At 45.7% G+C, this 15,550-nt stretch overlaps 1 protein-coding gene across 11 annotated transcripts in view; it reads right to left on the bottom strand.

Annotated features, from left to right (window-relative positions):
- Nucleotides 1–15,550, bottom strand: part of DTNB (dystrobrevin beta) — a 289,602-nt gene that overhangs the window by 18,984 nt on the left and 255,068 nt on the right. For 7 of the 11 annotated variants that reach the window (XM_068279909.1, XM_068279906.1, XM_068279903.1 and 4 more), the window contains 2 exons: nt 4,548–4,704; nt 4,071–4,160 (listed from right to left, as the gene is read on the bottom strand). In XM_068279909.1, the coding sequence (XP_068136010.1) occupies nt 4,071–4,160; nt 4,548–4,704 (247 nt within the window). The remainder of the gene's footprint in view (nt 1–4,070; nt 4,161–4,547; nt 4,705–15,550) is intronic. The other 4 variants (XM_068279912.1, XM_068279910.1, XM_068279908.1 and 1 more) reach the window with 1 other exon arrangement.

The raw sequence follows: 15,550 nt of genomic DNA on the forward strand, positions 1-15,550 counted from the left end.
AGCAGTCACCATGCAGCAGCGAGCAGTTACCAGGCAGCAGTGAGCAGTCACCAGGCAGCAGTGAGCAGTCACCAGGCAGCAGTGATAACAGTCCGTGGAAAAGAGGCCTTACATCACTAGATTTTCATTGACTGCACCTTACTCTCCATACAGGACCTCTACACTAGCAGCTGCAAAAAGGGAGGATTACCTCTGACCCCTGTCACTCCATATTCCAGCTTCTGCTTCCAGGGGTGAGAGACCGGTCAGTCACAACAAAAACTTCCAGGCACAAGAACAGCTTCCTCTCTCAGACAGAGGGAATGAAGCGATTTGCTCTTGCTTAAGGAATAACTCTAGCTAGCACATAACTGACAATAATTCTTGACATGTATACATATATTTTGCATGGCTTAATTATGATAGTTACAGACAAAAAAAATATAGAAGACAGAGTTTCAATGTGTTATAACAAGGAATCTGAATGTGACTGCTTAATGCAGAACCACATTAATTCTGAGATAGCTGGGAGTCTAAAGCATTATGGCACAGAATTGGAACTGGAAAATAAATGCTTTATCCTGTTTTTCCATTATTTGAATTCCTATACTGTCCTTGATGTGTAATTATCTAGATACTGTTTTGTCCTTGTAGAATATTGTCTGTGACGCAACTGCCAAGTCCAATTCTTTGTAAGTGCAAACTTATTTAGCCAAAATAAAGAACATGGATTGTGATTCTGAAAAGGCTATGGGTGTAGGTCTGGACTTGGGGGGTGGGGTGCTGACGTATGCATTGCCCACACAACCGCTGCACAGGAGATGACGCTATGCGTCAGATTACGGAAGTACGGTGACAAGGCAGGTATATTGTTAGCTGGCATGAGGACGCCAAAACTACAAGAGTGTGATTTCACAGCAAGAGGCCTCTTCACCCAAAAGTGATAATGTATTAATACATTCTGATCAGCTGAGTCATTCGCTGCCTTCTTGTACCTTTTAGAGTTGCGATTACCTTGCCTTAAAGCAAATCTGAAGCAAAAAATAAACTTCTGAGATAATGGGCTCGATTCACAAAGCGGTGCTAACCCAGTTAGCGACTTTAGGCGTGATAACCATTGCACCACGCTGGTGAAAAGCCAGTTTAGGCATGATAAGGTTAGGCGTGATAAGGTTAGGCGTGATCAGTTTAGGCGTGATAAGTTTAGGCGTGATAAGTTTAGGCGTGATAAGTTTAGGCGTGATAAGGTTAGGCGTGATAAGTTTAGGCGTGATAAGGTTAGGCGTGATAAGGTTAGGCGTGATAAGGTTAGGCGTGATAAGGTTAGGCGTGATAAGTTTAGGCGTGATAAGTTTAGGCGTGATAAGTTTAAGCGTGATAAGGTTAGGCGTGAAAAGGTTAGGCGTGAAAAGGTTAGGCGTGAAAAGGTTAGGCGTGAAAAGGTTAGGCGTGATAAGGTTAGGCGTGATAAGGTTAGGCGTGATAAGGTTAGGCGTGATAAGGTTAGGCGTGATAAGGTTAGGCGTGATAAGTTTAGGCGTGATAAGTTTAAGCGTGATAAGGTTAGGCGTGAAAAGGTTAGGCGTGAAAAGGTTAGGCGTGATAAGGTTAGGCGTGATAAGGTTAGGCGTGATAAGGTTAGGCGTGATAAGTTTAGGCGTGATAAGTTTAGGCGTGATAAGTTTAGGCGTGTTAAGTTTAGGCGTGATAAGTTTAGGCGTGATAAGGTTAGGCGCGATAAGTTTAGGCGCGATAAGGTTAGGCGCGATAAGTTTAGGCGCGATAAGTTTAGGCGTGATAAGGTTAGGCGTGATAAGGTTAGGCGTGATAAGTTTAGGCGTGATAAGGTTAGGCGTGATAAGGTTAGGCGTGATAAGGTTAGGCGTGATAAGTTTAGGCGTGATAAGGTTAGGCGTGATAAGGTTAGGGGCTCGATTCACAAAGCGGTGCTAACAGTTAGCACCCTGGTGAAAAGCCCTTTATCATGCCTAAACTCAGTTTAGGCATGATAAGTTTAGGTGTGATAAGTTTAGGTGTGATAAGTTTAGGCATGATAAGTTTAGGTGTGATAAGTTTAGGCATGCTAAGTTTAAGCGCCAACTGCGTTAGCACCGCAGTGCACAGCTGATCAAAAGTTTTACTCTAGCAAAGACTGGTGCACTTCGTATAAAGTTTAATGGCGCTGCTTTGTGTGCGGGACTTTGCAAGCGATCTAAACTTATCTAAACTTAGCATGCCTAAACTTATCACACCTAAACTTATCACACCTAAACTTATCACGCCTAAACTGGCTTTTCACCAGCATGGTGCAATGGTTATCATGCCTAAAGTCTCTAACTGGGTTAGCACCGCTTTGTGAATCGAGCCCCAGGCGTGATAAGGTTAGGCGTGATAAGTTTAGGCGTGATAAGTTTAGGCGTGATAAGTTTAGGCGTGATAAGGTTAGGCGTGATAAGTTTAGGCGTGATAAGTTTAGGCGTGATAAGTTTAGGCATGATAAGTTTAGGCATGATAAGTTTAGATCGCACGCAAAGTCCCGCACGCAAAGCAGCGCCATTAAACTCTATGCGAAGTGCACCAGACTTTGCTAGCACAAAACTTTTGATCAGCTGTGCACTGTGGTGCTAACCCAGTTGGTGCTTAAACTTATCACGCCTAAACTTATCACGCCTAAACTTATCACCCCTAAACTTATCACGCCTAAACGTATCACGCCTAACCTTATCACGCCTAACCTTATCACGCCTAAACTGAGTTTAGGCGTGATAAAGGGCTTTACACCAGCGTGCTAACTGTTAGCACCGCTTTGTGAATCAGGCCCAATGAACTGTGTGTGTAGTACAGCAAAGAAACAGAACATTAGTAGCAAAGAAAAGAGTCATGTTTTCCAGTACAGGAAGAGGTAAAAAACTCAGTTATCTATGCAAAAGAGCTTCTTTGAGCTCCTGTATGTTGGGTGGAGACAGTCCGGTTATCTACACAGAGGCGGTTAGTGTTATAGTGATGTGCAGCTGCTGTATACTCCATTTATTAGTGCCTGATGAAGCAGGGTTACGCCTGTGAAACGCAATGCACAAATCCTTGGAGTGTATAAATAAAAGTTTTCACTGTTGGAATCGACAGTTTGTTTGTCTGCTTGAGGAGGTAAGTCCACCACTACCTCCCTTTTATTTATGTTTTTTACATTTTGTAGTGGATTGTATTCTTTTGGCCCTCTGTTCCCTTCATACAATATCTCAGTCCTATTATCGGAACAGCAAAGAAACAGTGAGAGTTAGCTCTGCTCTGTTTCATAGTTTAAAGTACAGAGTGTAGTTTGTAAACTGCAAATATTAGAGAATGATGCAATGTTATAAAAAACACTATATACTAAATAAAAATATGACACTTGTCTTTGCTGCTAATTTCTATTTAATTATGGAGGCATGTATTATTTTAAAACTATAATGGCTGAAAACTGAGAAATAATGATTTTTTTTCCGTTTTTTTCTTATTCTTCCTGTTAAAATGCATTTACAGTAAAGTGGCTCTTAGCAAAATGTACCCCCCAAAGAAAGCCTAATTGGTGGCGGAAAAAACAAGATATAGATCAGTTCATTGTGATAAGTAGTGATAAAGTTATAGGCTAATGAATGGGAGGTGAACATTGCTCAAGTGAAAACGACGGAACGCGAATGTGTTAAGTACTTTGCAGTACTGGTCGGAGTCCCTTTAAAGGCATGCCCATGAGAGGTGCTCGGAATCCCTTTAAATGGTTTTCACTAGATTCCCTTCTGCAACCTACTAAAAATCGTTCTGCAGTGTATGGACGGAATCGATTTCTCCCTGAATTGCTTTCCATAAGGAGAAATCCATCGTGTGGGGCCACTGGGCAAAAATCTTTGTGTGTATGGCTACCTTTAGTATGGTGTCAGAAGCTGGGAACAAGGCACTGCCAGTTGGAAAGGATACTGGCAACTGTCAGAACACAGCCGATAGGGTAGACAGTAGCAGAAAACTGGACTGTAGGGTGTGGATAATGAGTAGGTAGGATGCGCCCTTTAGGTAAGCAGTTTTCATGTTTGTCTGGAGTGTGCTGGCCAATCACTCACCCGAGTGCAGCTCCTTCACCAGGGAAGACATGGTGTTTGTGATGGAGTCTGCCGCCAACAGTAAGTCACTGCGTAAATTTCTTCTGGTACCTAAAGTGACGGGATGAAATATTTTGAATACAAAGGTCCGACGCACATATTTAGAAAAAGCAGTCGGTGGCCAAATTTAGAGTAATATATTTTAGGATAGGTCTACGGACGTTTTAAGGGGGGTAGGTGGTATTATTATACATAAAACCACAATTTTATTTTTACATATTAAAACAGACAGTGAAAATATAGGTACAAGGGGGACATGGGCACACAAGAGTTAGAGCCAGCACAGTGGGGAAGGCAGCAGCACAGACAGCACAGGAACTTGTGTGTTCATAGAAATATAAGACATCCCCTGAAAATAAGCCCTAGCACATCTTTTGGAGCAAAAATGAATATAAGACATGGTCCTATTTTGAGGGAAACACGGTAGTAGGCGCTTACCATGTGCAAAAGCTTCCTGTACATCTCCCAGTCCTGCTATGGAGTCCTGAGGTACGTGGGTGGGGGTGGAGCCGGCCGAGGTGGAGCGTACTGGCATAGGCATGGGGCGGCTGGCGCCATGGCTGGGCGAGGAGTGAGGAGACCCTGCTGCTTGCGCCTGGAAGACAAGACCACAAATACCGATTATAGGCAAAGGACACATTACAGCAATTCTAAATACACAAACCAACAGCATGGATATCTATCTGCTAATCATACTTGCAGCGCTGCTTTCTGGGTAAGAATCCCAGCAGAATAAATATCTCCGCAGAGTTGAATGTTCTAACTTCATTCACATTACCCTCTTCCCCTCTACCCCCCCTCCCTCTAGAAAACCCCAAAATAAAACAACCAAACAATCAACATGTACTACTTATTTGCGCACAGTGGCATTTCTCAACAGTAGCTCAGATAGCAGGTTCCCTAAAGGAAGTGACATCACAGGATGCAGGTATGTTATCAGAACATCTGCTTAACCTCCCTGGAAGTATTAGTTAGCCTTAGGCCTGGCACTCACTACAAAGCGCTATAGCAAACGCTAGCGATTTGTGGCAGTGCTTTGTGGACTCGTTTACACTTGAGTGGGAATTGCGCGATTCCCACTCAGCGCAAAACACTAGCAGTTTTTAAAAAGCCCATGTAAGCCTATTCTCACTGCCTCTGCCATGTAAGCCTCTGTTCTCACAGCCGCAAACACGTAACATGCAGCGTTTTGCCGGCGATTCGCAATCTTGATTAGAATGTATAGCACCGCTAATCGCGATCGCTCCCAAAACGCTGCAGTGTCCAGTGATTTTTCTGCGTTAATCACGGAAAAATCACTCCCGCAAAACGCTAGTGGTAATCGCCAGCAGGTTTAATGCAGGGTTATGTGTTTTTCGGATGCATTTTCACATTAAAAGTTGCATTTGTATGCAGACTTTTGCATGCTCTGGAAACCTGCATGTGAAAATTTGCACACAAACATAAATGTTAATGCAAAAAAACTGCTCATTTTCTGCCAAAAAGTTGAAGAGTGCGGAAATTGTGGCCTGGCAGAAAGGCAAAATTTGGTGTTTGAAAATTTTAATACATTGAAAATGTACATTAGGTCCATAAATATTTGGACAGAGAAAACTTTTTTTTTCTAATTTTGGCTCTGCACATTACTACAAACTACAGATTTTGCCACTAATAATATTGTAGCAATTTCACGGATGGGTTATTCTGTTCTCACAACTTAACCATTTATGCCGCCTAGATGTGTTCCTAGACGGCTGCTGCGCTGCTGATGCATGCTTCTGCACGCTCCCGTGCCCCCCCCCCCCCCCCCCCCGGTAGCCCGGAGATCAATGAATGGGAACATGGTTTCCATTCATTGATCTGAGTCCCCAGCAGAAAAACCGACGGCCTCTTATCAGAGGCTCAGCGCACCTCTGATTCGAGGCCATTCGGAGGCGGCCTGGTGATGCGCTGATCCACCTTTTGCGCAGTTTTCAATTTTTGAATTTACTTGATTAGCCGCACCCAGGCTATGCATATACATAGGTTATGATTTAGTTAGTGTTAGGTCCCCTCCCATGGAGGATGACTTCTTCGCAGTGGGAGGGACGAGTGCTTAATAGGTTGCATGCAAGCTGTTACAGGAAACCAACATCCTCCAGTGGTAGACAAGTCATGTGTATGCTAGGTGTGTATTTTATCCCACAAGTGGGGCTTGCACTCTTTTGCAGGTAGGCACTTATCTGTTTTTAAGTAGCGCTGTTCATTTCCTTGCCATGTACTAATTGAATTCATTTTTGGTCAGCTGCTCCGACTTAACAGCTTTGCTTTTGGTGTATATGCAGAGCTTCTGTTTGGGTTCCTGTTATCTGCTTAACTGATAATAACATAACAACAGAATTGCCCACACCCGGCCATGAAATAGCCTTTGAGTTGTCCAATTACTTTTGAGCCCCTGAAATGAAGGGATTGTGTGCAATCCCTTTCCAAGACCTGTCTATGTACCATTCATCCACCCCCTGGCTGGCATGGTCTCATCCACCCCCGGCTGGCATGGTCTCATCCACCCCCTGGCTGGCATGGTCTCATCCACCCCCGGCTGGCATGGTCTCATCCACCCCCTGGCTGGCATGGTCTCATCCACCCCCGGCTGGCATGGTCTCATCCACCCCCGGCTGGCATGGTCTCATCCACCCCCTGGCTGGCATGGTCTCATCCACCCCCGGCTGGCATGGTCTCATCCACCCCCGGCTGGCATGGTCTCATCCACCCCCTGGCTGGCATGGTCTCATCCACCCCCGGCTGGCATGGTCTCATCCACCCCCCAGCTGGCATGGTCTCATCCACCCCCGGCTGGCATGGTCTCATCCACCCCCGGCTGGCATGGTCTCATCCACCCCCGGCTGGCATGGTCTCATCCACCCCCCAGCTGGCATGGTCTCATCCACCCCCGGCTGGCATGGTCTCATCCACCCCCGGCTGGCATGGTCTCATCCACCCCCGGCTGGCATGGTCTCATCCACCCCCGGCTGGCATGGTCTCATCCACCCCCTGGCTGGCATGGTCTCATCCACCCCCGGCTGGCATGGTCTCATCCACCCCCGGCTGGCATGGTCTCATCCACCCCCTGGCTGGCATGGTCTCATCCACCCCCGGCTGGCATGGTCTCATCCACCCCCCAGCTGGCATGGTCTCATCCACCCCCAGCTGGCATGGTCTCATCCACCCCCGGCTGGCATGGTCTCATCCACCCCCGGCTGGCATGGTCTCATCCACCCCCGGCTGGCATGGTCTCATCCACTATCCTGACTCTGTTAACCTTCTACAGTCCTTCAGTTACACTTTGTGGGGTGGGGTCTGGCCTCACTCAAGGGTGTTGAGAGCAGTAGAGCCCCTAGTTACAGTACTGGGTGGGGGATACAAGTATTAGATTTGGAGACCTTCTTAAGGCCCACACAAACTTTGTGATTTTTTTTTCCAACGACCAACAATTGTTGAGCGATGAGCGATCATTTTTGCGATCTTGTAAGCTGTGTACAGGCGGTACCCACCGGCAGGGCAGATGGATCAGGGAACACTCATCGTCGGGGGACGGCGCCGTGATCCATCTTCCTGGGCAGTTAGGTGAGTATTTAGCTTATGGGAACGATGGAATTACTCAACAGACTCTGTCATACACTGTGTAGCCCGTCAGCCTTTACCAATAATGGAAATAAATAAATAGCTTTCTGTAAGAAGAAGCTTGATTCACAAAAACTCTGACTTCTCTGCAGCTTGTTTCCTCCAGGCTCTATCCCTTCTTCAGAGGGGGCTGTAAAAAGGCGTGTCCTCCACCAGTCTGCTACCGTCAGGGCCGGATTTGTACTCTTTTCCGCCCAAGGCCACTGTCACCAGCTGCCCCCTCCAGTATAGGTAGCCAGATGACCCCTCCCACTTCCCTCCAGTATAGGTAGCCAGATGACCCCTCCCCCCTTCCCTCCAGTATAGGTAGCCAGAGGACCCCTCCCTACCTTCCCTTTAGTATAGGTAGCCTGTTGACCTCCCCCAGTATAGGTAGCCAGATGACCCCTCCTCCCTTTCCCTCTTTCCTGACTCCCTTAATCCCTTCTTTTCCCACCCCCCTTTCAGTATAGGTAGCCAGCTCGCCTTCAGACCGCAGCAGCCATCAGTGTCACTCATTTCTCCACTCAATTCCAGTGCAGAAGCTTCCTCTTCCTTTCTGTATCCAATGCTGCCCAAGTCCAGAGCAGCCGGTCACAATGCAAACGTGCACAGAAAGCAAGGTGGCTGCTGCACAGGCGAGTACTGCTGTCAGGCGCCTGCCTGATCTACATGCATTGCAGCATTTGCAAGCTTGCAAATGCTGTACCAGTTTAGCCTGCTTCTTTGGTGCCCTTGCTCCTGTGGTGCCCTAGGCCATGGCCTAGGCGGCCTTGGCCTAAATCCGGCCCTGGCTACCGCCACAACAGTGAGGAGGTTCCCAGATTAACTTCCCCCATAGACTGCTGACCCTCCCTCTAATCACAGTGCGTTCTGCAAGGTATTGCTTTTCCAATGTAATTAATGTGCCTGGTTCACATCTATGCGCTGTGCTGAGCTGCGTTACAGAAACGTAGTGTGGCATGCATTTCTGTGCGTTAAGCTGTGGAGCGCACATCAATGCAAGTTAATGGGTGCGCTTTTTAGTACATAGAAACGCATAGAAGCGCATGAGTTTTTTTTACCCCTAATTAAAAAATGTTTTTTAAAATGAAGACAAATCTTTATTGACAACTGCTACAATAAGCAAAACATGGTGAAAAAAAAAAGTGTTGAAGCGCATGTAAACACATGGGTCCACTTAAAAAAAGTGCAACGCACTGAAATGCGCTCCAACGCATACATTTTTTAATGTGCCTTTGCACGTTTCTCAACGCACCCAATGTAAACAAGGCCTAAAAGATTACAGATACTTCAAAATAGCTTTAAAAATCGAGATGGTGTCTTCCAAGTAGCTCTGCCTAGCAGTAGCGCTGAGTCCCGCCCCAAAATACAGGGAACTTTACTCTGAGTTCCCCTTTAATGTTCTATAATGCAGGCACAATTTCTCTGTGCAGCATTACGGCGCTGCACGCTGCGAGGAAACAAAGGTAAATAAACAAGCTTGTGAATCCACCAACACAAACGCTACTACAACTACTAATAGAACACAGATGGGGGATGAGAGAGCTTGGAGAGCTTCCCAAACTAAACAGAGACGGGAATCCCAGCATGCCGAATCTGGGGAGGCACAGTGCATTGTGGGAGCCAAGTCATGAGAGGATGTACTGCTGCTGACAGGGATGACACAGGATGTCTGGGGAGGTGCAGTGCATTGTGGGAGTTACACCAAGCCATGAGAGAATGTTCTGCTGCTGACAGGGATGACACAGGATGTCTGGGGAGGTGCAGTGCATTGTGGGAGTTACACCAAGCCATGGGAGAATGTCCTGCTGCTGACAGGGACAACACAGGATGTATGGGGAGGTGCAGTGCATTGTGGGAGCTACGCCAAGCCATGAGAGGATGTACTGCTGCTGACAGGGGTGACACAGGATGTCTGGGGAGGTGTAGTGCATTGTGGGAGCTACGCCAAGCCATGAGAGGATGTTCTGCTGCTGAAAGGGACGACACAGGATGTCTGGGGAGGCACAGTGCATTGTGGGAGCTACGTCAAACCATGAGAGAATGTTCTGCTGCTGACAGGGGTGACACAGGATGTCTGGGGAGGTGCAGTGCATTGTGGGAGCTACGCCAAGCCATGAGAGGATGTTCTGCTGCTGACAGGGAGGACACAGGATGTCTGGGGAGATGCAGTGCATTGTGGGAGCTATGCCAAGCCATGAGAGGATGTACTGCTGCTGACAGGGAGGGCACAGGATGTCTGGGGAGGCACAGTGCATTGTGGGAGCTACGTCAAGCCATGAGAGAATGTTCTGCTGCTGACAGGGAGGACACAAGATATCTGGGGAGGTGCAGTGCATTGTGGGAGTTACGCCAAGCCATGAGAGAATGTTCTGCTGCTGACAGGGGTGACACAGGATGTCTGGGGAGGCACAGTGCATTGTGGGAGCTACGCCATGAGAGGATGTTCTGCTGCTGACAGGGACAACACAGGATGTCTGGGGAGGCACAGTGCATTGTGGGAGCTACGCCAAACCATGAGAGAATGTTCTGCTGCTGACAGGGGTGACACAGGATGTCTGGGGAGGTGCAGTGCATTGTGGGAGCTACGCCCAGCCATGAGAGGATGTTCTGCTGCTGACAGGGAGGACACAGGATGTCTGGGGAGGCACAGTGCATTGTGGGAGCTACGTCAAGCCATGAGAGAATGTTCTGCTGCTGACAGGGAGGACACAAGATATCTGGGGAGGTGCAGTGCATTGTGGGAGTTACGCCAAGCCATGAGAGAATGTTCTGCTGCTGACAGGGGTGACACAGGATGTCTGGGGAGGCACAGTGCATTGTGGGAGCTACGCCATGAGAGGATGTTCTGCTGCTGACAGGGACAACACAGGATGTCTGGGGAGGCACAGTGCATTGTGGGAGCTACGCCAAACCATGAGAGGATGTACTGCTGCTGACAGGGACAACTCAGGATGTCTGGGGAGGCACAGTGCATTGTGGGAGCTATGCCAAGCCATGAGAGAATGTACTGCTGCTGACAGTGACGACACAGGATGTCTGGGGAGGCACAGTGCATTGTGGGAGCTACGCCATGAGAGAATGTTCTGCTGCTGACAAGGAGGACACAGGATGTCTGGGGAGGCACAGTGCATTGTGGGAGCTACGCCAAGCCATGAAAGAATGTCCTGCCCCTGACAGGGGTAACACAGAATGTCTGGGGCTGTACAGACATACATGTATGTGATGAAATTCATGTAACTCAGCACATCAATCATGGGCTTTCTTCTTAGAATGTCTCCAATTGTATGTGTGTATTACTCATTACATATGTGGGGTCTGCTTACTGCTCAGAGCAGCTCAATACATGCTGCACTGTAAGAAGTGGCTGAAGATAAATTACCAACACAACTTTCATAGACGGACGACTTTCTGATCCGATAGCGGCGATTCAACAAACAAGAAACAAAAACAAACAATCCTATTATCGATGGGTTTCCCTGCGGACACAATCCTTCCAAAATGATCAGCTTGGCTATAATTTTTCCATCCCATTTATGAATGAAATCGATTTCCATGCATTTCCCTCTTATCAATAGAATTAGATTGGAAAGTTGATAGTTTGAAAAAATTATACCATTAATGGGCAACTTTGTTTTTGTTTCTTAAAAAGTGTTGGTTCTGAGTGGATGGTTATTGGATCAAAAGGGATATTTTAAAGAGGTATGAAACTCACCATTCCCGCTTTGCTCTAAAAGATTATTTACAGCATAAAATCTACTACCACAAAAATAAATAAATAAAATTGTAGCAGGACAGCATTCAAACAGTTAAACACAGCACTAAGTTCTTCAGTGGAAAGCTCCTTGCTGCAGTGGGCAGCTTCTGGCAGCATTCGATGAGGTGATAGCACTATCTTTTGTTTACATTCTTTTGTCAGATACATTTAGTAAACATTAGCAAAGTTCAGAAACTGAGCTGTCTGCTTCTAATATGTGTGCAGCTGAGAAGTGATCACTAGATAGATTTTAACATATACAGTGGTGTGAAAAACTATTTGCCCCCTTCCTGGTTTCTTATTCTTTTGCATGTTTGTCACACTTAAATGTTTCTGCTTATCAAAAACCGTTAACTATTAGTCAAAGATAACATAATTGAACACAAAATGCAGTTTTAAATGATGGTTTTTATTATTTAGTGAGAAAAAAAACTCCAAATCTACATGGCTCTGTGTGAAAAAGTGATTGCCCCCCCTTGTTAAAAAATAACTTAACTGTGGTTTATCACACCTGAGTTAAATTTCTTTAGTCACCCCCAGGCCTGATTACTGCCACACCTGTTTCAATCAAGAAATCACTTAAATAGGGGGTATCTGACACAGAGAAGTAGACCAAAAGCACCTCAAAAGCTAGACATCATGCCAAGATCCAAAGAAATTCAGGAACAAATGAGAACAAAAGTACTGTAATTGAGATCTATCAGTCTGGTAAAGGTTATAAAGCCATTTCTAAAGCTTTGGGACTCCAGCGAACCACAGTGAGAGCCATTATCCACAAATGGCAAAAACATGGAACAGCGAAGAACCTTCCCAGGAGTGGCCGGCCGACCAAAATTACCCCAAGAACGCGGAGAAAACTCATCCGAGAGGCCACAAAAGACCCCAGGACAACATCTAAATAACTGCAGGCCTCACTTGCCTCAATTAAGGTCAGTGTTCATGACTCCACCATAAGAAAGAGACTGGGCAAAAACGGCCTGCATGGCAGATATCCAAGGCGCAAACCACTTTTAAGCAAAAAGAACATTAAGAATCGTCTCAATTTTGCTAAAAAAACATCTCAATGATTGCCAAGACTTTTGGGAAAATACCTTGTGGACCGACAAGACAAAAGTTGAACTTTTTGGAAGGTGCGTGTCCCATTACATCTGGCGTAGAAGTACCACAGCATTTCAGCAAAAGAACGTCATACCAACAGTAAAATATGGTGGTGGTAGTGTGATGGTCTGGGGTTGTTTTGCTGCTTCAGGACCTGGAAGGCTTGCTGTGATAGATGGAACCATGAATTTTACTGTCTATCAAAAAATCCTGAAGGAGAATGTCCAGCCATCTGTTCATCAACTAAAGCTGAAGCGATCTTGGGTGCTGCAGCAGGACAATGACCCAAAACACACCAGCAAATCCACCTCTGAATGGCTGAAGAAATAGAAAATGAAGACTTTGGAGTGGCCTAGTCAAAGTCCTGACCTGAATCCTATTGAGATGTTGTGGCATGACCTTAAAAAGGCGGTTCATGCTAGAAAACCCTCAAATAAAGCTGAATAACGACAATTCTGCAAAGATGAGTGGGCCAAAATTCCTCCAGAGCGCTGTAAAAGACTCGTTGCAAGTTATCGCAAACGCTTGATTGCGGTTATTGCTGCTAAGGGTGGCCCAACCAGTTATTAGGTTCAGGGGGCAATTTCTTTTTCACACAGCTCCATGTAGGTTTTGCGTTTTTTTTCCTCACTAAATAATAAAAACCATCATTTAAAACTGCATTTTGTGTTCAATTATGTTATCTTTGACTAATAGTTAATGGTTTTTAATGAGCAGAAACATTGAAGTGTGACAAACATGCAAAAGAATAAGAAATCAGGAAGGCGGCAAATAGTTATTCACACCACTGTAAATACAGCAGTTATACAATAAAATGCAATGGCAGCTTTCAGAGCAGATTAACTGTACTTTGTAGATAGACAATGTTACTTGTGCATAAAAGCCGATACAACTTTATGGGTAATAAAATGTAGGAAAACACATTTTTATTGATTGTTATGTCAGAGTTTTATCCCACTTTAACTGAGGCTGCCCTTTAAACGTTCCTTAGAATACTAAATGAAATTATCCATTAAGAGCAGTTTTGAAAGAAATGAGAAAACAAGCTTGCACTGAATCCAGAAAGAGTGTGATGCTGCCACCTAGAGGATAACACAACACACAGCAACAGCACTCAGTACAGATGTGTGATGAAGCAGCCAGCATTGTATCAGATGTTATTCTCAGTGTACAGATGGGCTGTATCCACAGAGGCTCCGCCTGCTCTCACTGAGCGCTTCTGCTGAACACCTGATCCCTCAATGTACCTTCCAGAGCCAGTTGCAGAGTCAGCCATTGTGGGAGATACTTGGCAGGACATGAAAGGAGCCGGTATTCAGTTTCAGGCTCACAGTCACCTCCAATCATTAGGTGGTGAACAATTCCAGGTGTGGCTTCCCCTGGGGAGCACATCAGTAAGTCATTTCCTGTGTGCGAGCCATGCAGATCGTGCAATGCGTACAACATCTGCAGCCAGCATGAGGGAGCCTGGAACTTGGCACACTAAGTATGTCGCATGTGGCACCACCCACTGTTGGGCACACTTAGTTTTTACCATTAGCAACACAGTTACCCCACCCGGCTAAAATACATTTTCAGAATCAGAATTTGGTCTATTCGCCAAGTGCAAGCAAATAGGGACACTAGGTCAAACTGGGGTGGATCTGATCTAGTGTCCCTAGAAATCTAAAGTGAAAGTAAATTGATGAGAAAAACAATTCGATTCTATTCTATCTATCCTCCTCCTCCTAAAAATGACTTTTTTTTGGATATCCCATAGTTTTCTTTTATATTTAAATCTAGTTGTTAAAGAGGAACTTCAGCCTAAATAAACATACTGTCATTAAGTTACATTAGTTATGTTAATTAAAACAAATAGGCAATATAATCTCTTACCGACCCTGTTTTAAAAGAACAGGCAAATGTTTGTGATTTCATGGGGGCAGCCATCTTTTTGGTTGAAAGGAGGTTATAGGGAGCATGAGACAGTTCCAACTGTCCTGTGTTTTGATCACCCCTCCCAGCTGCGCGCGTTAGACTTCAAATCTCAAATTCAAATGTAAAAAAACAAATGTGTGTCAAAATAGCAGAACGAACAACAACATCAGAAATCCCATCATGCTTTGCACAGCATCAGGGGAAAAATGCCCAGGCAGTTTTCTTTGATAGGGCGGTGCTTAGCTTCTATGCAGCTAAAAATGAGGCTTGTGTAAGAAAAAAAAAGTTCTGAAGCTTTGAAACTGTTAAAGAAACACCAAACCTTTTCAGTGCTGCTGAGTAGATTTTTAGTCTGGAGGTTTACTTTAAGTTTTTACTGTTTCATTGTCTCTGCTTAATGACACCTTTACTGAAATATGCCAGAGCTCAAATCTTTGAATTATTGACCCTTTTTATCTCTTTCCTGTTCTCAGAAGCCATTTACTGACAGGAAAGTATTTTATGGCTGTAATTTCTTGTCAGAGAGGGTTACGCTTTAGTCTGACCCAGTCCTGACTTGGATAGAAACTGTCACTTGCAAACCTGATGTTTAACTCTTTCATGCAGAGAAAGAAAAAAAAGGAACACAGCATAGTTATTTGTGTGCTTGGCACTGTACATACACACCTCTATCTCATCATGTAACCTCAGGTATCCTTTAAGGAGCTGGCCGGCTGCCTGGTGGTCTTGGTGGGTAGGGACCTGTGCCGGCACCCTGAAGGGAGGAGATTTAGATAACAGTTGCCGGGGTGAGAGGGGCCCTTTGCTATCCTGGCGGCCCTGGAACGCAGTCTGGAGGAGAAGGGAAAGCCAAGTGGTGGGAGGGGAGGTACAGATGATCCTCTCCACAGCATTTATGACTCTCTGAAGCTTGTACCTGTCACTCGCTGAGGCCCCCGCGTGCCAAGCCATGAGAACACTGATAGGTAAAAAATACAAATCTTATTCCTGCTGATCACCCAATCTGATGACAATCAGTAGGGCCTGTGTACAGGGTCAGTAGCAGGAA

Source organism: Hyperolius riggenbachi, chromosome 4, assembly GCF_040937935.1.
Source record: "Hyperolius riggenbachi isolate aHypRig1 chromosome 4, aHypRig1.pri, whole genome shotgun sequence".
Taxonomy (NCBI): domain Eukaryota; kingdom Metazoa; phylum Chordata; class Amphibia; order Anura; family Hyperoliidae; genus Hyperolius; species Hyperolius riggenbachi.